The sequence below is a fragment of the Phacochoerus africanus genome, chromosome 3 (genome assembly GCF_016906955.1).
Source record: "Phacochoerus africanus isolate WHEZ1 chromosome 3, ROS_Pafr_v1, whole genome shotgun sequence".
Lineage (NCBI taxonomy): Eukaryota > Metazoa > Chordata > Mammalia > Artiodactyla > Suidae > Phacochoerus > Phacochoerus africanus.
In genome coordinates, this window is record NC_062546.1 from 48,716,554 (window position 1) to 48,744,355 (window position 27,802).

At 42.9% G+C, this 27,802-nt stretch overlaps 1 protein-coding gene across 1 annotated transcript in view; it reads right to left on the reverse strand.

Annotated features, from left to right (window-relative positions):
• Positions 1-27,802, reverse strand: part of CHGB (chromogranin B) — a 147,010-nt gene that overhangs the window by 5,540 nt on the left and 113,668 nt on the right. The window contains 3 exon segments of the mRNA XM_047771700.1: positions 3,829-3,922; positions 4,372-4,418; positions 9,041-9,107. Of these exon segments, the coding sequence (XP_047627656.1) occupies positions 3,829-3,922; positions 4,372-4,418; positions 9,041-9,107 (208 nt within the window).

The window sequence follows — 27,802 nt, forward strand, 5'->3', positions numbered from 1 at the left end:
CCATCATTGTGGGAGTCACCACCCCTTTGTAGTTATTGAGGAATGTGGCCGGTCCAAACTGAGACATTCCGTAAATATAAGAAACCACCAGATCTCAAAGGCTTCAGATGAAAAAAAGAATGTAAAGTATCTCAAAATTTCATACTGATTATATGTTGAAATGACAATATTTTGAATATACTGGAATATATATACTATAAATACATTGGATTTTACAAATTGTATAGTGAATAAAATAAATTGGACAAACTTGAATATATTATTAAAATTAGCTTCACCTGTCCCTTTTACTTTTTAAATATGTGGCTACTGGAAAATTTGAAATTTATTTGTGGCCCGCATGATATTTCTACTGAACGGTTCTGACGAGTCATTTTGAACTGATATTTGCAGAATAGAAAAAGAATCGGTCTGCTTTGTAAAAATCTCCAAGAAATAGAAGGCAGTCTATACCTCTCTACTTAAAGCCCAGCCTGGCATGATAATATTCTCATGTTTGATGAGGCACCTGAAATGTCCATGACATTTTGCACCCAGACATCTGAGGTCTGGCCCATCACCAGTGCCTTTGCCTTTTAAGAGCCAGTGGTGGTATGTGCAGCAATGAGGCAGGGCTGACTAGGTAGGCACAGGTAAGCAGAGAGGCTTTGAGCAGGTACTGACATCATTCAGGCAGGATCCCAGCTTCCTGGGGCAGAGGCTGTGTGGCCCCTTTTTTTACTGCCTGCTGGTCAGGAAGAGAAGTTATTTTTATTTTTTCCCAGTTGAATGAGTGCTGCTTGCAGCAGCTTGCCTGAGGCTTAACACTTCCACCTATATTTAGCTTTAAGCCCCCGCAGGTAAGATCAGAGGAGGGCTGTGATTAGCAGCACAAAGTCTTGTCAAGCTGTAAAACTAAGGTGTGAAGAGTCCTCTTCCAGTAAGGGGAAAATGCACCTTCCATCCCTAACTGTCATGTTGCAAAGATGACCAGATCAACGAGACTTTTATACCTGTTAAGAAATTGGACTGTGTATTCCCTAAAGTCTCTTTAAACCATGAAACAATAGTTTGCTCAGTAAGTCCCCAAATGTTGGTTTGCTCAGTAAGTGTACACTTGCCTCAGCGACATGCTAAGGAGAGTGGGAGTGGAGACAGAGATGGGCTGAGGGTGGGAGGGAGGCTGCAGGAAAGAATTCATCCTACTCATTGGCAGAAAGCACCATCAGTCTTCCAATCAGCCTAAGACATATCAGCAGGAGAGAGAAAACAGAATAGAAGTGTGGACTAAGAATTTTGCCTGTCATATCAGTAAACAAAGAATGTTGTGGCCATCAAGCCATCGGTTACTACAGCCACCCCTAATTGTGTATCCTGAGGGGATTCAGGATGGAAAAAACCAACAAACAAACTCAGGATACTGGCATTTAAGGTGCATATCAAAGGAATGATTTCAATAAGCCTAGGCTCTTGCACCTTCCTGTACATAGAAAAGTGCCAAGTTTATTAACCTAAGATATCTGGTTTTCTTTAATTAACAATGATTTTTTTGATGTTCCAACTACTTGGTTTTTATTGCCAAAAAACTCCTATATTCTGGCTCCTCCCTTATCTCTTCAAAACAGTCCCTCAAAGCCATCTGAGAAATTGTCTCCTGGGCTTCAGTCCTCAGTATGTCATGGAATAAAACATAATTTTCAACTTTTAGGTTGTGCATTTTTTTTTAGTCGACTAAAGTTCTGAATTGGTAGCCCAGAGGTAAGTAACATTTTTCATAAATTTGAATTTAGAGGCAATATTTAAATGCCAGGAGATACTACTTCAAAAATCCAAATTTTTTAATTCTTTTGAAAATTCCCAAGATATGATAACAGAATCTATATTTCTCTCACTATAAGGTTGAACCTGAGAAAAATCTACTTGGAGTTTGTGAGTCACTTCTGTCATGTTTTACTCCTTTCTGTTATCTGTCCATCTGGCCTTGGCTGGTATTTGAGTCTGTAGCCTGGGAGGAGATCTTTAATTTTTTTCTATCTCAGCATTCAATGGCTCTCTGGGTGTGATGTCTCCAGGGTCCTGATTTTTACCATTTTTCCCCCGATGTCCCTCAAGAGACACCAAAAGACCCCAGGGCACAATCAGTGATGAGCTGAGGCTAGAAACCTATGGCCACAGCCTGGGTGCTAAGAATCTGACCATGGCAGTTAGCAGAGCTCTAAAATTGACCACTCTTCTTAAGCAATCACAGTTCTTTGATGAATCCCCTAGAATGAGGGATCCAAACCTTCTGTGTCCATCTGGTAAACCAAGAAAGGGAAAGGGAGATAGGAACATGAGTTTGACTAAAGGAGTCTTTGGTCCCTGCCTGGAGACCCACCCTGCTCTCACTCATTCCCTGCAATGGCTAATAAACTCATTCTAGTAAGCTCACTCCTGTAGCTGCTGGAAAAGAAAGTTGAGGAGAAATTCTGAAAGAGATATGTAGGCTAGGAGTGGTAGGGAAGCTTCTTTCCACTGTGCATGGGGCTCCTACAGCCTCAGACCCACACCCCTACAGTGGTTATCCGGAAGCCCCAGCGGTGCACTGAATCCCCACCAGGTCATCTTTTGGCCAATCACTAATACTTGTTTTTATGATTTTATGCATGAGGCCTCGTGTGCAGCAATAGCAAGAGAGTATCATCTTTCAATGGGGAATTTTTTTCTTTTCTTTTTTCTTTTTAGGGCCACATCTGCAGCATATGGAAGTTCCTAGGCTAGGGGTTGAATTGGAGCTTCAGCTGCCGGCCTATGCCATAGCCACAGCAACACCAGATCTGAGCTGCATCTGCAACCTATGCTGCAGCTTGTGGCAATGCCAGATCCTTAACCAACTGAGTGAGACCAGGGATCGAACCTGAATCCTCAGGGATACTGGTCAAGTTCTTAACCCAACTGCTGAGCCACAATGGGAACTCCATAACGGGAGATTTTAAAGGTGAAAAGAACAAAGAAAATCTGCTGTTCTCAGCTCAACTAAAAATTTAAAAGCACTGAAAGGTGTTGACGAGGACAGAGATTTTTGGATTTGTTTGAATCCGTTTGACTTTGCACTAAAATGTATCTCTTCATATCAACTCCCAATGGATACTGCTTGTGTCACTGTTCCAATTTTGTTTTCAACACAAGCTGTTTCTTATGGAGAAAACTTCCCAGTCTAGACTTGGAAGTGCCATTATTCTGACTCCTTGGATGCTCTGAGTCCACCCTCACTCCTTCTAGTTCTGGAACCCCTGATACCGTTTACTAGTACCTCTCATTCTAATAAGATCTTCATTAAAATGGCTCCACCAATCTGTCAGGTAAATATACCACAAGTTGCCCAGCCACCTTTCCAAGCTTCCAGCTCCTCACTGTCAGAAGGGTGGAAGGCAAAGAGAAGAATAATTTTTGTCTCCTTCTATCCTTTCATCTTCTAATACTTCCAGAACATTTAGCCCCCACCCCACCCCATCTTATCATAAACAAACACTCTGCACACCTCCCTCAACCTAAAAAATCCAGACTGTGAAAACAAGGAATTGAGGAACTAATAGACATCTCAAAGACTATCATTGAATTCAACTCCCTCACTTTACTTTGAGGAAATAAGCCCAGAGAGTCAAGGAGTCTTCCCCATGGTCATAGAGCCTGTAAGTGGCAGAGCCGGGATTAGAAGCCATATCTTAGATCATTTGCTGATCTAGCAAGTCCTGTTCCCACTGCGTCATGCTCCCTGTTCATGTGGGAGCAAAGAGGAAGGAGAAATGGAGGGAGCAGGAGAAAGGACCATTCAAGGAACAAAGACCTCCTACAGTGTAAGATACTTACCTTTCTTCAGGACTTGTCTGCACTCAGGAGTGATGGGAGGAGCATTGGACTTCGACAGGGCATTTGAAAGGACCTCGATGATGCAGTGAGCCACCTGGGGGAAACCCAGAAGGAGGTTGACAAAGCTGGTGTCACTGGGATGCTGGACTACTCATCCCAGAGCTGCTCCCAGGAGAGGGTTGGCTACGTGACCTCTACTGATGCAGACTCCTTGGGCCAGGAATGAAAGCTCCCAGGCCTCCCCACAGAGCAATGCAAGAAGGTCAAGATGACACAGAGAAATAAATGTTCATTTCTGAACAGGTTAGATGGGAAATGTTGTGATGACAGCTCTCCTCAAGAGGACTAAACATCTAAGAAGGGAGGAAGAGCCCGGGGCAGGAGGGGCATCCCTTGCTCCCATTTCCTCATGGATTGAAAACCTGGCTTCGTAAGCCTGGGTTTTTTTGTTTGTTTGTTTGTTTGCTTAGTTTGGTATGACAAGGAGTAGGAACTCTAGGGTCTAGATGTAAATCTAGATTCCAGACTTCCATTTCAGCTTACCATTTCTTCATTGTGGTTCCTGTTGTCCACTGGCATAGAACTGACAGCTTTGAAGGAGAAAAAGAATGGGAAATGAGTTGATTTTTGGAAGCTGTGTGTCCTCAAACTTACAAAATCACCCCACCTGTAGCATGTTACTTGGAGAGAAGGGCAGAGTCAGAGCTGAGCAGAGTGGAGATAGTAGAGGATGGCTGCCTTAAGGACCAGAATTGCCCCAGCTATATGTGTACACACACACACACACACACACACAGAGCTGTTTCTCCTGGCAACGTTATAAACATACTTTGGAAATGAATGCTATCTTATATCCAGTATAAATCAAATCCAGACAAGCAGAGCTGCTGGGATACTGGCAATGTTTTGTTTCTTGATCTAGGTGTTGATTACACAGGTGTGTTCAATGAGTGAAAAATCCAGTAAGTTGTACACAGTTTCCTCTATGTATATTGTGTCAATTAAAAGTTTAAAACAAACCTAGTTTAAAGGAAACCAGGGTAAGGTCAACCCTCTGCCTACACAAAATGGGTAAAGATCTGTGATTCCTTCCACCTTTTCCTGTCCCCAAGGAAATATTTTCCCTGAAACTCACTTCCTGTCCAAAAGCATGATTATGATAATCTTGTGTAATTAATTACCTTGTTTTACTCCCAGGCCTTTTCTTGGACAAGGTGCTTATGTGTTTGTAGCAGTTTTGTTTTTCTTCATGTCATCTGCAGCCCTGTGCAGAATATGGGAGGCATCTAATTTTTCCAGCACAGCATCAAGTCCGTAATATCACATGCAAATAGGTGTTCAACAGATGGTTTATGAGGATGTTGCAAAAAGATAAATTTTAATTTATTTAAATTGTTTCATGAGATTCTGCTTACTTTCTTTTTTTTTCTTTCTTTTTTTTTTTTTTTTTTGCTATTTCTTGGGCCGCTCCTGCGGCATATGGAGGTTCCCAGGCTAGCGGTCGAATCGGAGCTGTAGCCACCATCCTACGCCAGAGCCACAGCAACGCGGGATCCGAGCTGCGTCTGCAACCTACACCACAGCTCACGGCAACGCCGGATCGTTAACCCACTGAGCAAGGGCAGGGACCAAACCTGCAACCTCATGGTTCCTAGTCGGATTCGTTAACCACTGCGCCACTACGGGAACTCCAGATTCTGCTTACTTTAAATGCATGACTGAAGTGCATTTGTCTCCTTAGGAAAATGCTTCAGATGTTTTAAATTTTACAGTGCCATTTTTTTTTTTCTCTTTCAAAGTTGCTTTGATTCTTTTCTCTTTCACTTTCTTCTGTCTAAGCCCTTACTATTGGAGAAGCTCAAAGTATGTACATACAGGCCCATCTCCACAGTTCTCCTGATATTCCCTGGAGTAGAACCTGCTCTTATGGCTGGAGAAGCTCAGTGCAGAAGGTTCTTCTAGGTCCCTGAGACAAGCAAAAAGCTAGTGGGAGCAAGAGCAAAATTCTTGGACATCAGAGGTGGAAGCTGCTCAAATGCAGTTTATTGATAACCTTTCCTCCCCAAATATTTGCCCCCCAAATCTCTTTAATTACCTCCCCCAATTAATTACATGTCATAGAGCTCAGTCTAGAAATAAAACTTCTGCTTTATTGACTCACAGAATTTTCCTTCTCAAAGCATGGCCTGGGAGATACTTCAATTGTTTCAAGAGGCCCAAAGCTAAGCAGCAGGTTAAAATCATTGGTAAAAACATTCGAGAGGTGGCTAACAAGGTATGACCCCATGACCTTTCTGAAATGTAGTTCAGACAAGATCCAGATGGGCACCTTTGACACCCAGGGTTCAATATGCTGGGCCATTATTTTATCTTCCAAATGGCTGTTATCTGAGGACATTCCCACTTTGGCACTTCCTTTTTTTCTTTCCTTTTCTTCTCAGGGCCCCTCTTTCGGCTTATGGCTGGTGGCCTATGCCACAGCCACTGCAACGCCACCCCATCTTTGACCTTCGCTGTAGCACTGGATCCTTAACCCACTGAGTGAGGCCAGGGATCAAACCTGAATCCTCATGGATACTAGTCGGGTTCTTAACCTGCCACAGCAGGAACTCCTCCACCTGAGATCTCTAAAATCCTCTGAAAAGTACCGAGAATTACTCAACTATAAGGTACCTGTTTAAAATATAGCTTTACAAAACTTTCTTTGGTAATACAGTTTCTGGCTAATAACTTTTCTTGCTAATAACTTTCATCTTCATTTCACAAATGTATAATAGGTGCTATCATTAAATAGCTAATATCGATATTGCTAAAGTATTAACTGTCATCTGATTTGAGGGGAAGGAATATTTTTCTTTTGTGGTTCTAAACAATTTGTAGCTCATACTTGTTTTTATAGAACAGTCCTCTTTCCCTGATTGAGGCTCTTCAGACATCTTTTTGGTGGAAAGGAACCAAGGTCTTCTTATGAAAACATATTACACATCTAGTGAGACATCTAAGTTCCACTATATTTTTTCCAATAGAATCTGTGACAGCAAAGTAATAACCAAAGATATGTTGATACCCCTAAAGTAGTTATTTCTTTGTATAACATAAGATTCAAGGGGCATAAAAGAAAACCCAATGATTATGATAAAAGTGAAGTAGTGAAATGGTAGGAAATATTTCAAGTACTATCATAATATCCTATGATAAATCTGAGGATAACTTTCAAAGTATTAATATCTCATAAGACTATCAAATTAAGTTTTGATCCCAGAAGGAAAATACAGCTATAAAATATGTTACACAAGCTATTTTGAATGTAGAAACCATGTTACCTAGTATAATATAAATGTCACTAGCTACTTCACTTGTATTAATTTTTAGAGTGCACAGTAACTACTGTGAAAAGGTGTAGATCTCCCTCCAGAAGCTCTTAAGGGTAGGAAATGAACCAGATGGTTTCTGCAGGTTTCCTGTGATTTTGCTAAATAACAAACTCTGCTTGAAGGCTGCCATGTCTCATTTCCAAGCACCTGAGGGAGGTAGAAATGGGGAATGACTGCTGTGGGTAAGGAGTTTCTTCCTGGGTGATTGCAAAATTTGATAATGGTTACACAATCTGTGAATATACTAAACAAATCACTGAATTGTGCACTTTAAACGTGTGGATTTTATGGTGTGTGAATTATAGCTCAATAATTTTTTAAAAGAATGTAATGCCTTGATTTTATCTGATATTAAAAGATAAACACTTCTTAAAAAGATTTTCTTGCATAAGAGCTGTAATTATTTTACCACCATAATTAAATGTCTCTGTTTTTGTGGTCTATAACACAAAGTATAGCATAGATCTAGCCTTTCAAGCAATTCCTTTCTGAAAATACTTTTGACCAGAAAGGACTCTAAATATTCATTTGCTTTTCTTTAATCAAATTGAAAACATCTATAGGCAGTTTGTAAGAGTGACAACAATTTTAGAAAATTCTGAATGTAAATAGCTTGCAACAAAATAAATCCCAGTGGCTTTCATTTTGTTTTTATATTTGGGATCCAGTAATTTCTGTTAATAAAATCTTCAGATTCATGGATGGCAATACCTCAGTTCTAGTTAGGAATTTCAATCTCAGATAAGAATGATATTTTATGAGGTCACTAAAACAGCTACAGAAAACACACAGTTTAATCTGATGATGGCATATTTATTTCTCAGTGGTGTCAATACTCATGGCTTCAACACACACACACACACAGACACACACAGACATACACAGACACACACACACACACACACACACTTTCCCCCCCCAAAGACCATTTCTTTAAGATAAAGAGTAGTTTGAAAGATTAACCCCACAATTTTCCATCATAGAGAGACACTGTCAAAGATCTACCACTTAAAATTTCATCCTCCTAAATTGCTTAAAATGATTTTTTAAACCACTCCAACAGCATTTTAGTGGTTATTTTATACTCATTATTTTTCTGGAGTACAAAAGTAAAAATATATATTGTAGTTTCCATTTATAACTTAAAATTGATTGAGTGAAATCTCTCAATCTCTCTCTCCATTGACAGAAACACAAAATACAAAAAAATATTACATTAAAACTATGTATACACATGCCTGAACACGAATACACATAAATTACATATGAATATGTTTAAAAGATATCACATATCTTATATACATATACACATAAGCAACTAACTTTTATCTCATTGTGTTTTAATAATAATGATGATGATGATAAAAGAAATTATACAGATGCCAACTAATATAACACACGTACTCCTGTCTCTCCGTGGTCATTTGACTTTTAAAAGTCAAACCAATACTTAATTACAGATGCAGAATAAGACTATAACAGCATCTCTCTAAACAGGTAGAGAGAACGTAGCATTTCAGAAGTGAGCACAAAATATGGGATTTCCTTGGAGGTGCTGCCACGTTTTCTTTCTATCTTACAGATAGAAAGATATGAAAAACCGAGACTCTTTTGGTTGGACTAGGAAGTCCTTTGGCTTTTTCCAAGTCAGACGATGGGGCGGGTAGTTGAGGGGAAACACCCAGGGAAAAAGAAATTAAGACCCTCAAGCAAGATGTATAAACCTTCCACTCAACTTCCCTCTCTCCCAGCATACGCCTGCCGAGATGCCCGGAGCAGCCTGGGAGACAGAAGCTGGCGCTGTCCACGGTGCTGAACAGCCAGCCGCGCCCACTCACCGGCCACCACAGTAGCTCCCAGGAAGCCGAGAAGCACCGCCGGCTGCATGGCCCGGCTCGCCCGAATCTGCGCGGAGAAGAGGATGGCTGCTGAGTGGTGAGTGAGTCGTGGACGGAAGGCAAGATGAAGATACTCAGGAAAGGCAGCCCTGTGTCCTGGTTCCCGCGGTGTGGCGCGGTTGGCGCAGGACTCGCTCTTTTAAAGGGCGAGCTGAGGCCGCAGGGCGGGGAGGGGCGGGCACCCAGGAGGCTGCGCCCCCCAGCTCAGCTCTGACGTCACGGGGCGGCCCTGGGGGTGGCGGCTCAAGTAGGAGGGAATTTACGCCAGTCCAGTCGCCTAGGTGCCCAGGGTCTGGACCAAGGGTACGGAATAAGGCAGAAAAAAGAATGGAGGGGTGAGGGGATGTAGTTCAAATCTGAGTCGGGAGGAAAAGTGCAAGGTCCTGCTAGGATTTCGCAGACTTGTTTGTCATCTCTCTCCCATCCCCGCCCAACCTTCATATCTAGAAATGTATTTGAGGCTCTGTCTTTCATTGTTGTCAGTTGGCAGACAGCCAGTTCCTATATTCAGACTTTCTTTTTTCTCATTATTTTATAATTTAAAAATTTATTTTGCCGTTGACATTTATTTTTTTATTTTTTATTTTTTGTCTTTTGTCCTTTTAGGGCCGCTCCAGCGGCATATGGAGGTTCCCATGCTAGGGGTCGAATCCGAGCTGTTGCTGGTGACCTACACCACAGCCACAGCAACGCCAGATCCGAGCCGTGTCTGCGAGCTATATCACAGCTCACAGCAATGCCGGATCCTTAACCCACTGAGCAAGGCCGGAAACCTCATGGTTGCTAGTCGGATTCATTTCTGCTGCACCACAATGGGAACTCTGCCATTGACATTTATATCTCAAAACAAACAAACAAACAGCCTTATTTCTCAGAAATTCTCCCAAAACAGAATGATGGAAGAAATCCAACATTTTCCTTTGGAACCAAGGCTTTAGGATAAACATGGTATCAGATAGGGGTACAGTCAACTTAAAAAAAAAAATATCACTACCTAATTGTTCTGGGAATTTTTTCATTGAAGTGACTATATTTCCTACCTCCTCTGTAGTTTAACTTTGAAACAACCTGGAGATCATATATGCATTGGTATGTTTCTGGACTCTTCTATAATATCAGTCCATTCCATTTCATTGGGCTATTTGTTTATTCTTGGAGCAATACCACACTTTCTTTAATGCCATAGCTTTTTAATAGGGTTTGATATCTGTCGAAAAGGTCTTAACACTTTGTTTTTCTTTAGGAAGGTATTCGTTATTCTTGGCCCTTTGCAATGTCATATTAATTTTAGAATCAGTTTTCAATTTTCATGAAAAAATCTGTTAGGATTTTGATAGGAATTGCAGCAAATCTATAAATCAATGTGGTAACAGCTGACGACATTAGTGGGCAGACTTAGGTTTTGATTGCTGATAGTGTTCTGGATATAATTATCTCAAGTTATACAAAATAGTATCATAAGAAAAGAAAAGAAGTCATAGGGAAGAGTATTTCTGAGGAATGCACTCAAAGAAGAATTAAGGAAGACAACATATCTCCCTTAGGAACCAAAGCTTAGGGAAAAAAAAAAACAGTTTTGTACACGGCTCCTGAAATAAGTTATCCATCAAAGATCCAGCTAGGAAAATGAAACTACTAGAAGGAATGTAATACAGGAAATAACATCCAAGATTAGAAAAGCTGAAAAGCAAATAGGAGAAGAAGAGTAAACCCAGAAAGGTAACTAGGCAGCTGATATGCCCCTAGGGAATGGAAAGATAAAGAAAGGATGTGTCCTTGCTGGACCCCAGAAACATGGATCACCTGGTAGCAGTGGGAACTTTAACAGGCTACGAAGGACATGGGGCCATGGAGGAACGGCTGTCAAAGTGAGATTTGTAACCACAGAAGAGAAGCAGCCACTGCTAGAGATGCATCTCCCTGTTCCCAAGAAGAGAAAGGGGGAGAAAAACCCTGGCTTCTTTCTTTCAGTGCCAGTACCTGTTAGTGGCTGAACGTACCTGGGAATGACTGACAGGGAAGATTGTGAAACAGAGTTTGCAGAGGCCAGTCTTTCTAGCAATATAGAACAGAGGAAGGAATCATAAAGCAAACACACACACAAATAGTATATAGATCAAAACCACCTAGTGGTACAGGTTCTGAATTTAGATTTTTCTCTCAAAATTTCTTAATTCAATTAATTTGCATATGTAAATGCTTGCTGTGTATCAACCACTGTGACAGATTTGTATTCCATGAGTTACATAGAGCAGGTTACAGGGTCAATCCCAACATTAATGGTAAAAGGAAAGACACTCTTCTGCTTGCTCTAGCAGAGCTCACTAGTCAGAGAGTAAAAGATGGGAGATGTGTAAGGTAGACTCCAGGTCTACAGAGGAGGGTGAGAGAGTGTGGCATGCTGGGAAAATGACATTACCATGGAAACTGCTGCCCTGCAAATGTGCATCCACAGAATTCCCTGTGTTTGTGGCCAGTAAGGCAAACATTTATCTCTTGTGATCTTAAGATTTTTCCTAATAAAGATCAGCATGTCAATAAATAGTTTTCCTTAGGTAATTTGATCCCACAACACATCATATTTAGTACCTGGTTTCTTATGTCAGGTCAGATTCTTAATATACTTTTACATAATAAAGAAATCACGAACCTATCTTTTTTGTTTTGTTTTGTTTTTTAGGGCCACACCTGTAGCATATGGAAGTTCCCAGGCTAGGGGTCAAATCGGAGCTGTAGCTGCTGGCCTACACCACAGCCACAGCAATGCCAGGTCCAAGCCACGTCTGAGACTTACACCACAGTTTCCGGCAACGCCGGATTCTTAACACACTGAGTAAGGCCAGGGATCAAACCTGCATCCTCATGGATGCTAGTCAGATTTGTTTCTGCTGAGCCACAACGGGAACTCCCCATAAACCTATCTTAAACGAAGATAGAAACATTTTTTATTTTTTATTTTTATTTTTTTTTTGTCTTTTGTCCTTTTAGGGCCGCACCCGTGGCATATGGAGGTTCCCAGGCTAGGGGTCTAATCAGAGCTGTTGCTGCCAGCCTATGCCAGAGCCACAGCAATGCCAGATCTGAGCCGTGTTTGTACCTACACCACAGCTCACAGCAATGCCAGATCCTTAACCCACTGAGCGAGGCCAGGGATCGAACCCACAACTTCATGGTTCCTAGTCGGATTTGTTTCCGCTGAGGCATGACGGGAATGCCATAGAAACTATTTTTTAACCCACTAAATTATGAGTAATGCAACTCCATATAGCTTGCATGTAGATACAAGCAATAATAAAAATTAACATCTAATAAAAATTATTAATAAAACAATTAATAAAAATTAACATTTCTCAAAAGAGGTCGAGAGATAGAGCTACAACCATTCAGGTATGACAAAACAGAGAATGTTCCTCCTCAATTTGTAGTTGGCAGAAAATTGGAGGTACTAGATGAACAAATGCTCTTATTTGTTCATACTGGAGAGAAAGCAAGACATGGATATTGAGAACTGGTGGGGTAACTATGATTCTGATGAGGGGATCAGAGAATTAGGTTCTTGACAAATGTATGATCACATATCGACATATCACATGGTAAAGATCCAGAATGGAAAGTGCTTGCTGGTCTCTCATATGTTCCTCCTCCCAGTGCGCGCGCGCGCGCGCACACACACACACACACACACACACACACACACAAGCAGACACTACTGGTTTTCTACCCATTTCCTTAATTTCCCTCATTCTTACCATCTTGGCACACACCAGCTTGATATCCACTGGCCAGGACCTGCATTTCTTTGCCTGATGGCTTTTTCTGGCCACCAGAGCCACCGGTGCTATGCAGATAGCAAGATGGAAGTGCTGAGGAGTTGAGGCCCCCAGGAGCAGCCCTCATGCAAAGGTGAGGTGTATAAACACCCCAGATTCAAAGCTCCCTCAGAAGTGTGTGTTCTCTGTAGGCAGGGAGATTTTCCCAGTGGTACTGACCTTAGTTCACACAGTGGAAACTTTCTTGATAGAAGCTCTTTATTAGAGTTCACATCGTGGGTCAGTGGTAATGAACCCAACTAGTAACCATGAGGACTTAGGTTTGATCCTGGGCCTCCCTTAGTGGTTTAAGGATCCGGCATTGCCGTGAGCTCTGGTAAAGTTCAAAGATGCGGCTCAGATCCCACATTGCTGTGGCTATGGATTAGGCCAGGAGCTGCAGCTCCAATTTGATTCGACCCCTAGTCTGGGAACTTCCATATGCTGTGGGTGTGGCCCTAAAAAGAACCACCCCCCCCCAAAAAAAAAGAAAAAAAAAGAAGCTCTTTATAGCTGACCTTTCTTTCCTGTTTTGCTTCTCCATGTCTCCAAGTGCTCCAAAATAATTGCTTTCAGTCAAATCTTTATCTCAGGGTCTGAATGTGAAGGGAGCTGAACTATGGCATATATATATCCACAAACCTATAACAGGCTGTTATAGAATTTTTTATTATGTCTGACTTTTGGCCGAAACCTCAAAATGAGGCAGCATGGGTTTTAAGTACCTATATGTTTCAAAGAGAGGAGCCAGTCACATTTCTTTAAGACTTGTTAACAGGAGGCCAAACGGGCATAGTGGATGTCACTTATTGTGTGAGGAAAACTACAAATACAAACCTAGACATGCACAACTATAAAGGGACTGGTTGGAGAAAGAACTTTTTTTAAAATTTATTTTTTTGTTTTTTTATGGCTGAACCCTACGCATATGGAGGTTCCCAGGCTAGGGGTCCAATCGGAGCTACAGCTGCTGGCCTACACCACAGCCACAGCAACGAGGGATCTGAGCCATGTGTGTGACCTACACCACAGCTCACAGCCACACCAGATCCTTAACCCACTGACCGAGGCCAAGGATCAAACCTGAGTCCTTTGGGTTCTTTTCTGCTGAGCCACAATGGGAACTCCCAAGAAAGAACTTTTTGAGGAGAGCTTGTAGAGAGCCCTGTACTGTTTCATAATGCTTCCTTCCCATCTCTGCCAAGTGAGGCACCACAAGAAAACAGCTCCCGTAAAGTGGGGGTGTCTGCAGGAAGGAGACTGACATCTCATTTCCTCATTAGATGCTTGCTCTGCTGCAGAAACCCTTAGACTCCCTCCAAGGCCACTAGAGGAGGGTGGTAAGGAGATCATAGGGCAGTTTAACTTGTGTCCCCAAGAGTTTGAGGGTTATGTGAGCAAGGTAGAGATAGGCTGGAGGTTGGCTGGAGGTCAACTGGAGCAGCCTCCATGGCTAGCTGGGGAGAGAGGACAGTGGTGGCTGGAGCATCTGCATGTCCAGAGTTTTTCCCTGGGCCAAGTGGACTTCACAGAATGTTGCTGGTCTCAAGTCACCGCCCCCCGCCATCACCCCCACCCCCACCCCCCACCACCGCCAAAAGTCCCTGCTTGAAGGAGGAAGGGAATCCCTGGGATGTGCTAATGATGGTAGCTGAGAGGCATTGTGAGAGATCAGAGCACAGTGCATCACCCCTGTCAAAGCCTGGGAGAATGAGGAAGTTGCTATGGAGACTCAGAAGAAACAACAAAGTCCCCTGTGAAGGAGTTCCCTTTGTGGTGCAGTGGTAATGAACCCAACTAGTATCCACGAGGACTTGGGTTCGATCGCTGGCCTCACTCAGTGGGTTAAGGATCTGGCATTGCTGTAAGTGGTGGTGTAGGTCCTAGATGCAGCTTGGATCCCGTGTTGCTGTGGCTGGGGTGTAGGTTGGCAGCTGTAGCTCCGATTCAGCCCCTAGCCTGGGAACTTCTATATGGTGTGAGTGTGGCTATAAAAAGAAAAGAAAAGCTGTTGTTTCTACCTGAGATATTGTTCAAGGATCAGGAAGGGAGCTTTGTGAGAAATGATCGAAGGCAGCTGTGAGGGAAGATTGAAGCTGTTTCCCGAGTGGAGCTTCCAAGTTCTACACGTTCAAATGGCTTATGTGTAACAGGGGATAGACAAATGCTTGCACATTTTTTACACATATGAGTACTGCAGTATAAAGGGGAGTGCTCCAATGGGACCAGAAATCATGAAGAAGTCTCAAGAGGTAAAACTGATGGGTACAGAGTAAAGGAGAAAAACCACAGCTCCTAAGATAGGGCTAATGCAAAAGATCGGAGGAGGTTTGGAGTTGTGCCAAGCCCAGAAGCAGAGGGGAAACTGGGGTAACTGTGGAGGCGTTTGACTGGGGTTTCTAGTGGAAGCTCAGAGGTGGTTGGTCCTCCCCTCCTCCAGCACTTGTACCAAGTAGTGAGTTAGCAGAGAAGTAAGGATCTGCATCCTGTTCTGTTGGATGCTTTCCACCCCTTAGGAGCAACCTCTTTCCATCTCTGATGGCCTGATGTCCAGGAGACTTTTTTTTCCTCTTCTCCTGAAAAAGTCTTCTCTGTATAATACTCTTCAAAAAAAAAAAAAAAAGGATTTTTTTTTTGGAAGTTTGGATTCATTCCAAAATATGTATTTCAATTTGTGGAATTTCCAGCACCAAGTCAGAAATAGTAGTCATGACCTGGAACTCACAATACCTTCAGGCCAACATGTCTGATACCGGAACCAGTCCTGTGCTAGTTGTTTTGAGGTCTCCCTTTCATATTCTGTCTGCTGAATTCCCCTGACCTTTCTTGCCACACTCAGCCTCAGGAGTCATAAAATGTAAGTTGGTTCTGCCTCATGATTCTGAGATATCTGGTGGACTTAATAAGCTGTCTTTGCTCTGAGAGGAGGCATTCTTTTGCTGATGCTGCATTTTTAATTATTTATGACGAAGATTAGAGCATACCAACTCCCAGGCAGGCCTCTCCAATACAAAAATGTCTTCTGTAGATGTAAACTCCAGGAAAACTCCATGTAGGCTAATTCTGGTTTTATACCTATGAATATTTTATTTCCCAATATTTCATAATGGTCCACAAGGAGCCATTACTGCTAAATAAATATGCATAACCAGAAACCTCCCAAGATGTAATTGCCCATATATTGTTCTAGGTAACAAAGATGTGTGAGATATAGATAGATAGATAGATAGATAGATAGATAGATAGATAGATAGATAGATAGAGATGGATATCATATACATATACTTACGCACACACAGTGAGGCACTTCTTATCTATACTGATAACCGTTTACAGTAATTATTAAAGGATTGTTCTCCATCTCTCTTCCCCCGCCCCTTAACTTTTCGTTCTTTCACATTCACTGGCAAAGCTGAGAAAAGAGAACCAAGTAATATTATACTGTCATGTAAACACAGTATTGTTTGAAACTGTAAATGATCAATGGTTGGGCTCAGCTCAGCCTTTTTGTTTTTTTAGAAGGAGTGTTATCCTATCAAGTATGAAAATAAATATTGGAAGAGTGTGGTAGAGGCAGACCTCATAGCTAATTTACGAAAGGAGGAAGAATCTTTGCAGGCATAGGACTCACAGGGCAAAGAGGTGCCAGGGTTCTGCAGACTAAAGCAAAAGTCTCAGGGTTCATTAGACCTGAGTTTGAGCCAGCCTCTAGCCTAGAGGTGGAAGAGGAAGTGATGGGCATCTGAACGATCCCACTGAATCTTTAGCCCAAGGAGAGATTGAAGAAAAGCCAGATCATCATAGGGACAGGAGTAGCTTCAAGGGAAGTGGTCGAGTCACCAAAAAGTGAATCTGAATTCCCCCTACTCCTGAATTCACCCCAAAAGCCATGAAATTGGATACACAAAATTTCTCCAAAAGCTAGAGCAATGGTTTATTGCATAATAAGCAAGTATTTTCTTGTGAAACTGGACATTGTTTTGACAGTGGAAATGTAGAAGGAGAAAGAAATCAAGAAGAGTATACTAAGAGAGAGTGTCCCCCACACGAGTTCCTACCCTCTGCTCTAGGTGTTCTTGGATGCTGCTCCTTCTTGATCTGAGGGAAAAGGACACAAAGAGGTAATGCAAGCCTCAGAGGAGGCATGGAAACGCCAAGTCAGTCAATAGCCCCTGAGCTTCTAGTTTCCATATCCTCTTTTCCATTTCTCTTGGTCCCTCTAAACAAAAGGGTGACTTCAAAAGAACTTTGGGAGGCGAGGAGGAAGTAACTTGGGGACCACGTTCTCTCTTCTTGTCTTTCTGTCTAGAGTAAGCATCCGAATGACCTAGCTTCCATCATCTTCCTGTTTCAGTACCTGATAACATCCCACCATAGTAGCTCTAAAAGCAAAGTGGGAATTTTAAAATGCATGATTACAGGGTGCTAATGAACAGTGGAAGGCTCCAAACCAATATTACCCCTGGGGCCATTTCAGAACAACTTGCCCTAGAGACATCCAAGGAGAGAAAATCTACCAGCAGAATGTCAGACACAGTGAGAGGTTGCCTGGGGACCCACTTCAGTTAAGAACCTTCTCAGAATCCCTCAGCTCATAACCTGTGAGTCATGTCCACCCAGTGGACCAATTCTGCTCTCATGCCTCATGGAAATAATAGTTCCCAGAATTATATTCATGAGTTGGTGGGGCTGCTGAATAGACATTTCTGTGAGTATTGCAAAGTGGGTAGTGAGAAGGGCTCCCAGAACTCCTGAGAGGAGGGTGTAGAAGATCTTTTTTTACCTTGGTTCCCTGACAGCATGGATCCAACCTCAGTGGTTAAGGAAATATTGATCTCGAGGTGTCATGTGACTGCCTCTGCTGATCCCAACTATCCAAAACTGGTACACTTTACCCTGTGCCTATGGGCTCAACCTTGTCTGAATCTTAGGACCTCTCCTATCCTCTATTAGGAGAGATTCAGAGGTCAGCATCAAGCCACATTTTCATAGGGTTGGGCTCAATCTGGAGTTACTAGTTACTTGCCTGTAACTAGTTGTCTTCTTCTTCTTTTTTTTTTTTTTGCTTTTTTTAGGGCCATATCCTTGGTGTATGAAAGTTCCTGGGCTAGGGGTCGAATCAGAGCTGCAGCTCCTGGCCTACGCCAGCCACAGCAACTCAGGATTCAAGCTGCGTCTGAGACCTACACTGCAGCTCATTGTAACTCCGGATCCTTAACCCACTGAGCAAGGCCAGGGATCAAATCCAAGTCCTCATCGATAATAGTTGGGTTCATTACTGCTGAGCCACGATGGGAACTCCTGTAACTAGTGTTATTTCTGATTCATCTCTGACTTGTCCTCAGTCACCTGTGATTATAAATTATATAATGTATGATTGAGTTTGGTACCTCATTCTTATAAATGGTATCTCCATATTTTTAGGTGCTTTGCTGCAAACCTCAAGGTCATCCTTAATTCCTCTATTCTCTCACAGCCAATAGTTAATCTTCACTCACATGGCATATGGAAGTTCCAGGGCCAAGGGATCAGACCTGTGTCACAGCTGCAACCCAAGCCACAGCGGTGACAACACCAGATCCTTAACCTGCTGAGCCACTAGGGAACTCTTTCTTAATTAAAAAAAAAATTTTTTTTTTTTTAGTTAATCTTTTAGAAAATCCTGAAGACTCAAAATTGAAAATAAAGAGTTCCCTAGTGGCTCAGTGGTTAACAAAACCGACCAGTATCCATGAGGATGCAGGTTTGATCCCTGGCCTTGCTCAGTGAGTTAAGGATCCGGCGTTGCTGTGAGCTGTGGTGTAGGTTGCAGCTGCAGCCTGGATCCCGCATTGCTGTGGCTGTGGTGTAGGCTGGCAGCTACAGCTCCTATTTGACTCCTAGCCTGGGAACCTCCATATGCCTTGAGTGTGGCCCTAAAAAGACAAAAGGCCGGAAAAAAAAAAGAAGAAGAAATCGAAAATAAGTCCAGGATCTAACTGCTGGTTTACAGCTCTAACTATTACCGCTGCTGCTCCAAGTCTCCATCATCCTTCAACCAACTAAACAAGTCCTCACTGCTCAGTGCTCTCCCTGCCTCCACTCTAGTCTCTTTATAGTCCACACTCCGTATAGCAGCCAGACGGAGAATGAAATGCTTGTGTCCTGTCACTCTTCTGTTCAGAGTGCCCCAGTGGCTCCCACCTCCCTCACAAGCCCGCTGTCCATGACCTGGCTCCCTTTACCTACTCACTTCTCCTCCCACGTGCCCTGATGCACTCCGCTCCAGCCACACAGGCCTCTATGCTCTTCCCAAAACATCTCAAGCACCCTTCTGCCTCAGGGCCTTTGCACTTACTTACTGTGTCTTCATTCAGGGCCAGAGATCCACACACTCCCTCCCTTCTCCAGGGCCTGGCTTCAATGCCACCTTTTCGGTGAGGCCCTCTCAAACTTCCCCCCTCCTCCTTTGCCAGCATTCCTAATCCTTCTTCCTGATTTATTGTTCTCCAAAGCACTTAGCACCCCTAGAAAAACAGCACACTTGTTTTAATCATTTTTTGCTGCTTACCTCTCTCACTAGAATGCAAGCTCCATGAGGGCAGAGGGCAGGTCCTTTTCGTTCTGGACTCTATTCCTGGCACCAAGAACAGGGCCTGGCACAGAGTGGCTGCTCAGTGCATGTTGTTGAGTGAATGACTGCTACACAGCCAGATGTGGGAATCCTTATTAGAGACATTCAACCAACAGGAGCGGGGGGGTGGTCTACTTTTGAGAACATTGAAACTCCGACATTGGGAGTTCCCTGGTGGTCAAATGGTTAGGACTCAGCACTTTCACTGCTACTGCCCAGGTTCAATCCACAGTCTGGAAACTAAGATCCCATATCAAGCTGCTGCACACTGCACCCCAAAATAAATAAATAAATAAATAAATAAATAAATAAATAAATAAATAATAAAATAAAACATGTGGCATTACTTTGCTAGGTTAAATTCAAAGTTAGATTATTTTTTAAAAAAACCTACTCAATTATGTTCCCTGGCATTTACAATGTTTGGGTATTTGCTATGGGCTACAGTTATTCTCTTTTTTTCTTTTTTCTTTTTTCTAGGGCCACATCCATGGCATTTGGAAGTTCCCAGGCTAGGGGTCTAATCCAGAGCTGTAGCCCCTGGCCTACACCACAGCTCATGGCAACACCAGATCCTTAACCCACTGAGAGAGGCCAGGATCGAACCTGCAACCTCCTGGTTCCTAGTTGGATGTGTTAACCACTGAGCCATGACGGGAAGGGTTCAGTTATTCATAAATGCTACTAGCTGTGTGTTTCTTTTCTTCTTTCTTTTTTCTTTCTTTCTTTCTTTCCTTCTTTCTTTCTTTTTCTTCTTTTTGTCTTTTTAGGGCCACACCTGCAGCATTGGAGGTTCCCAAGCTAGGGGTTGATTCGGAGCTGCAGCTGCCAGCCTACACCACAGCCACAGTATCACTGGATCTGAGCTGTGTCTGTGACCTACACCACAGCTCATGGCAACGCCAGATCCTTAACCCACTGAGCAAGGCCAGGGATTGAACCTGCATCCTCACAGATCCTAGTCATGTTCATTACCACTGAGTCACGATGGGAACCCCTGCTGTATATTTCTTATTTATTAAAACATTTTAAGAAATCCATAATTATGAGTAAAGAATTTCTAATTTTTACCTTCAGGTCCTAACAATTGATATTTTTTTTTGAAAATTGATAAAGACTACAATGAATGAGAAGTTTTTTGAGAGAATAAAAAGGTTAGTGAGAGTCTGTTCTGAAAATTTACCTAGGTTCAGTCTTGTTCCTGGAGGGCAAATGATGGTTTCCTAGAGGCACTGGTTTCTATAGGAAGCAGATACTCAGTAAATGTCACAGGCTAAAGAAGCCACGGAGAATTGTTTTCATTTGCCTTGTCTCCCGTGTTCTTAATTTCTTTTAAAACATCATTTTGCCTTTGTCTTGGTTGATGGAGTCAGCTCATTTGTCCATGGAGGCTTAAAAGAATGTGTCAATCTGAGCTGCCCTTTGCCTGTGGGATCAGCAGTCTCCCACTCTGAGGCCCAAAGCACCCAGGGCCAAATAGCAAGATCTGTGGCTTCCTGTGTGCCAACTGTAGGTTTCCCAGCCCAGACCAATTTAGGTGGAAAAAGATGTGATCCAATCATATCAAGTTCTCCAAGTGCAGTGATTGCTCTCTTGAGAATGGATTATTCTTTATTGTGTCTGCAGCAGATGGCTTCTGGTCCTGGGAGGTTGGCAAGCACAAGCCCGAGCTTAACTACTTCAATTCAAGCCAAAATGGAAGCCTCTTCAGCTTCTACTAGCAGAAACCAAAGTTGTCCTTTGTAACTAGGACAAAGCCAGCAAAGAGTTCACAATGTTTAAACTTTAATTATTTTTTGTTTGTTTGTTTTGTTTTTTAGGGCCACACATGTAGAATATGGAAGCTCCCAGGCTAGGGGTAGAATCAGAGCTGCAGCTGCCAGCCTATGCCACGGCCACAGCAACAGAGGATCTGAGCCGCATCTGTGACCTACACCACAGCTTAACGCCAGATCCTTAACCCTAGGCCAGAGATCGAACCTGCATCCTCATGGATACTAGTTGAGTTCATTGCCACTGAGCCGCAATGGGAACTCCACAACTCTTAAACTTTAGAGAGTTTGACAACAATCATCCTTTGTTCCACTCACATTTACATATGTGGCTAGAGGAGAGGGGAAATAAAATTAAATTTTAATTTTAGATTAAATGGACCACTCATTCTGATGTAACAAACATTTTTGTACATGGCCTGTGATATTATGATTTATAATAAGAAATTTAGATTTTCGGAGTTCCCGTCGTGGCGCAGTGGTTAACGAATCCGACTAGGAACCATGAGGTTGCGGGTTCGGTCCCTGCCCTTGCTCAGTGGGTTAACGATCCGGCGTTGCCGTGAGCTGTGGTGTAGGTTGCAGACGTGGCTCGGATCCCTCGTTGCTGTGGCTCTGGCGTAGGCCGGTGGCTACAGCTCCGATTCAACCCCTAGCCTGGGAACCTCCCTATGCCGCGGGAGCGGCCCAAGAAATAGCAACAACAACAACAACAACAAAAAAAGACAAAAGCCAAAAAAAAAAAAGAAATTTAGATTTTGCCTCTGTCCCCAGTTTCGGCACAGATCTCCTAAAACCTTTAGTATTTCCTAAGTAAGAGCAATAAATGTGTCTTGGTATTCACAATAAACCCCTTTTGCCAGAGTTCACTTTAAGAAGGTGACTTTTGAAAGCATCTCAGGATGATGGCTGGTTGCTCAGGGAACCAACCACATGATTGGAGGTTAGAACTTTCAGTCTCATCGCCTGACTTCCACGGAGGGGAGAGGGGCTGGAAGAAGAATCCGTTCATCAATTATGACTATGTAATGAACCCTCCATAAAACCCCCAAAGGACAAGGTTTGGAGTGCTTCCAGGTTGATGAACCAAAATGCTTCCATGGGCCATCACGGCAGGCCCTGGACTCCATGAGGACAGAAGCCCCTTTGTCTGAGACCTTGCCTTGTGCATGTCTTCATCTGGCTCTTTATTTGTGCCCTTTAACATCTATTGTAAAAACCTTGGAATCTAGTGGGTAAACTGGTTTTCTGAGTACTGTCAGCAACTCTAGCAAACTAATTGAACCAAAGGAAGGGTTCCTGGGAACATATGATTTATAGTCAGTGAATCAGAAGCATAATACAAACTGGACTTGTGATTGACACCTAAGGTGGAGGGCAGTCTTGTGGAACAGAGCCCTCAACCAATGGGATCTGATGCTATTTCGGGGTTGAGAGTGTCACAATTGAGTTGAATGGTAAGACTCCCAGTTGCTGTCTTAAAATTGCTTGAAGCCTGGGGAAACCCCAAGTCTCCTTCCCTCCCCCAACTTGAACTGGTTCCTCAGAATCTTTTGGCCATAGGAGGGGAGAATTAAACTTATATTTTAATTTTAGATTAAGTAGACAGCTCCTTTTGATGTAATAAACACGCTCTGAGCTGCTAATTAGATGTACAGGTAGATGTAGACATAAAAGATGTAGCTTATGTAGATGTAGATGCTATTATAGATGATATGGTTTATATAGATATTGTAGATGTTGCTGTCATGACATAGATGTAAATGCTAATGTAGATGATATAACAAAAATACAGGTGTAGATAGATATCAACATAGATGCAGATGTGCTTGGCAGAGCTGTAAACATGGATGTAGACGATATAGATGATATAGTTAAAGTTTTCCAACCTCAGCAGTGATCTTTTGGGCTGGATAATTCTTTGCTGTCAGAGGCTGTCCTGTACATTGTCCTAGATGCCAGGGGCACTCTTTCCCCTACCCTCAAGCTGTGACAATCAAAAATGTTTCTGGATGTTACCAAATGCCTCTTGGGTGTAAGAGTTGCCTGGGTTGAGAACCAATGACGTAGATGATGTAGATATTGATGTAGATAGAAGCATAGATGTATTTTTTTCTTACTCTTTTTAGGCACACCTGCGGCATATGAAAGTTCTCTTCCACCTGCGGCATATGGAAGTACCTGGGCTAGGGGTCAAATTGGAGCTGTAGCTGCTGGCCTGCCACAGCCACACAGCTACAGCCACAGCAATGCCAGATCTGAGCTACATCTGAAACCTTGTGTTGCAGCTTATGGCAATGGTAGATCCTTAACCTCTAATCAAGGCTGGAGATCAAACCTGCATCCTCACGGACACTATGTCAAGTTCTTAACCTGCTGAGCCACAGTGGGAACTCTAAGCATAGATGTAGATGATGCTGAAGATGAACATGAAAACGTAGTTGTGGATGATAAAGATGCAACATAGATGTAGGTAAAGTGTATGTAAATATAGCGATAGAATACATATAAATATACATATATGTAGATGACTTTTTATTTTATTTAATTAATTTATTTTTTGGGGGGTGTTTTTGCCGTTTCTTGGGCTGCTCCTGCGGCATATGAAGGTTCCTGGGATAGGGGTCAAATCGGAGCTGTAGCTGCCGGCCTACACCAGAGCCATAGCAACTTGGGATCCGAGTCTCGTCTGCAACCTACACCACAGCTCACAGCAATGCCAGATCCTTAACCCACTGAGCAAAGCCAGGGATCGAACCTGCAACCTCATGGTTCCTAGTTGGATTTGTTAATCACTGAGCCACGATGGGAACTCCTAGATGACTTATTTAATGTAGATAATGTAGATGGTACAAATATAAATTTTTTGATTTGGGTAGAAAAATGTAAATGTTAATGATGCAGATATGGGAGTTCCTGTCCTGGCTCAGTGGTTAGCGAACTCGACTAGGATCTGTGAGGATGCAGGTTCGATCCCTGGCCTCGCTCAGTGAGTTAAGGATCCGCTGTTGCCATGAGCTGTGGTGTAGGTTGCAGACACGGCTCTGATTCCGTGTTGCTGTGGCTGTGGCGTAGGCTGGCAGCTGTAGCTGCAATTTGACCCCCAGCCGGGGAACTTCCATATGCCATGGGTGCGGCCATAAAAAGCAAATAAAATAAAATAAAATAAAATGATGTGGATGACATAGATTAGGTATAGGTGATGTGATAGCTACCTAGATAGATCAATATAAAAATAAATTTCCCAACTTGAATTTAAGTTCTTTGAGGAGTTCCCGTCGTGGCGCAGTGGTTAACGAATCCGGCTAGGAACCATGAGGTTGCAGGTTCGGTCCCTGCCCTTGCTCAGTGGGTTAACGGTCCGGCGTTGCCGTGAGCTGTGCTGTGGCTCTGGCATAGGCCAGTGGCTATAGCTCCGATTCGACCCCTAGCCTGGGAACCTCCATATGCCATGGGAGCGGCCCAAAGAAATAGCAAAAAGACAAAAAATAAAAATAAAAATTAAGTTCTTTGAAATTTGCATATTTTCATATCTTCCAGAGTAATTTGGAGGTGTTCATTAATGACCTGTTGATTGTTTAATTAGTCCTACCACTTAAGAGCTAATAAACTTCTCTTTGATATTTCAAATATGTTTTCTATGAAGAAAAGAGATTATCTTCAGGAAAGTTTGTGATAATTTAAAACTCCAAGTTATAAATAAATGCTTGTGGATATACATTTAATACACTTAAAAATATCCTGCACATATTTTCCCAACATTCTGTTATGAAAAATTGCAAATATGTAGAAAACTTGATAAAAATTTACAAATAAAGACATATATTGGAGATCCCGTTGTGGCGAAGCAGAAATGAATCTGACTAGGAACCATGAGGTTTCGCATTCGATCCCTGGCCTCGATCAGTGGGTTAAGGATCTGGCGTTGCCATGAGCTGTGGTGTAGGTCAAAGATGCAGCTCAGATCCTGAGTTGCTGTGGCTGTGGCGTAGGCTGACAGTTGTAACCCCGATTAGACCCATAGCCTAGGAACCTCCATATGCTGCGGGTTTGGCCCTAAAAAGCAAAAAACAAACAAACAAACAAACAAACAAGACATATATACACACCACTTAGATTTAACATTTACTAATCTATATCTTGCCATCTATCCACCATTTATCCATCCATTACTCCGTATTACTTATTGATGTATTTCAAAGCCTAAATACATTTTTAATTGATTTCCTGGAAGACTAAATTCCTGAAAAGCTACTTTTGACTTTATATAATTATATACGATTACCTTACATATGATAGTCATAGGTTACGTGGGGTGTTCTGCAGAACAAGTCCTTGTAGTATTTAGGAAGTCATCCGGACATTTGTTAAAAGTTTGGAGCTGAAATTCAAGCAAGGATAAGCCCAGAGCTTATTAAGGAGAAACACTGAGAATAGGGAGGCCATGGCATTTTTCTCGCCTCTCTTTTGGGAGAGTTTTCAGACCATGACTAAGCAGTTTCCTGTCAGGAATGGTTTAGTGTAGTGTTGCCTGAGGCAAAGACACTTCCCTGATGATCTATTACGGTCCTTTTCAATGGAGCCAGCAGATTCTGAGGTCTCCCAGTCTCTACCAAAGGCTAATGATCAGAGTGAAAGAAGAAAAAAAAATGATCAAAACCGGAAAGACATCAGACTTTAAGCTATCCCTTCATTAATAAGAGGTCACATCAGGCTCAGACGGCCTTTCAACTCCTTTGGTGAATCTTGGTAGGATGTTCATACACCAGACAACTGAGTAAATGTTTCTGCTTTCACCCAGGTCCCAGCCTTTCTTTTTAGGCATCATTAAGTTGCCAGCTCACAGCTGACTGACTCACAGTTTGTGCTGAGGCCATTCATAGTCCTAAAGGAATTTGACCTTTTCCTTGGAGATGAGAAATACTATATTTTATCAAGATCACAGAGAGACACCAGTAAGTGATGGCTTGGAGTGAGATCTTAATTTTCTGCTCAGGAATTGAACCTAGGCAGCCTGGTTGAAAACCAGGAATCCTAGCCACTAGACCAGCTAGAGGCTGGAAGCAGAATTGCCCTGATTTTTGCCCCCCCGTTGAAAGCAAGATGGTTTCAAGGAGGCAAAGACTGTGAAAATGGGTATAAAGTTTGTTGTTGGAGACACAGTACAATGTGTGGTAGAGCACACAGAGGAGTAGTTTAATTCAGAATTAAAGTAATACGCACCCTAACGAAGAGGGCGGGGGTGGGAGTCCCCCCTCAATGAGGAGCGCACCAGAGAGGTGATTTAAATTATTAATATAAGACAGTTCTTCTGGGAGTTCCCGTCTGGCTCAGTAGTTAACGAATCTGACTAGGAACCATGAGGTTGCAGGTTCGATCCCTGCCCTTGCTCAGTGGGTTAAGGATCCGGTGTTGCCCGTGAGCTGTGGTGTAGGTCGCAGACTCGGCTTGGATCCTGAGTTGCTGTGGCTCTGGTGTAGGCTGGTGGCTACAGCTCCGATTAGACTTCTAGCCTGGGAACCTCCATATGACACAGGAGGGGACCTAGAAAAGGCAAAAAGACAAAAAAAAAAAAAAAAGACAGTTCTTCTGGGTCTTTGTTTACCTTTAGCCAATTATCTTGTTTTATTTCTCATATCTGACTAGACACAGGCCCCTCCCTAATATGTGTGCATATCTTTTGGCAAAGATGGATTCCAGAGCAAAGGGTGCCAGGACGGTATCAGGACTTGTTATGGCCTGGCACCCCCTCCCTTTCTGACCCCTAGGAGTCTTATTGTGCCTGTGTAATTGGGGAGATCTCCTTGACCCCAGGAATGATAGAAGTGGTCACCTTATCTTTCCACCCCAGCAGAGTTCATCTCTTGCAATTAACTTTCTTCTTGAAGTGTCAAAGAGAAACAAGGCCCCATTTGCTTGGCCTAACAAGTCCCAGCTGTTCTCAGTCCAGGGGCCCATCTACCTCCTACCTCATCTACAAGCCCCAAACTCATCATGTTTAGCAAATTGAAAAATCTCTCCAAAATAAGGACCTGTCTAAATTGGAGTTGCCAAGTATCTAGAATGCTTGCCGAGTGCATGGAAATGACAGTCCTTCAGTCAGTGAGATTTATTCAGTTATTCCAAGGCTGTGGTCAGGGTCTGAGCTGCTAACATGTTACCAGGCAGGGCTGAAAGAGGTTTGCACCACAGAATGACCCCATAACTCTGGAGAGAAGAGCTACTGAACAATAAATAGTGAAATTCAGTTTGGGGAAGACAAAGGACATACAGCTCCTGGTTGATTCTGGGAAGATTTACCCTGGGCCTTGAAGGGCTGGGGAACAGAAAGTTTGTCTACAGGTCTGGAGGATGAGAGAACACTGTGCAGCAGAGGCTCAGGAGTCCCTGCCTGTATCACCCTGGGCCTTGACATTTTGTACACACCAGCCTGACTGCCAACTGCCAGCATCTGCCTATTTGTCTAGGCTTTGTCTGGTGGTTTGGGTCTGCTCTGCCCAGACACACA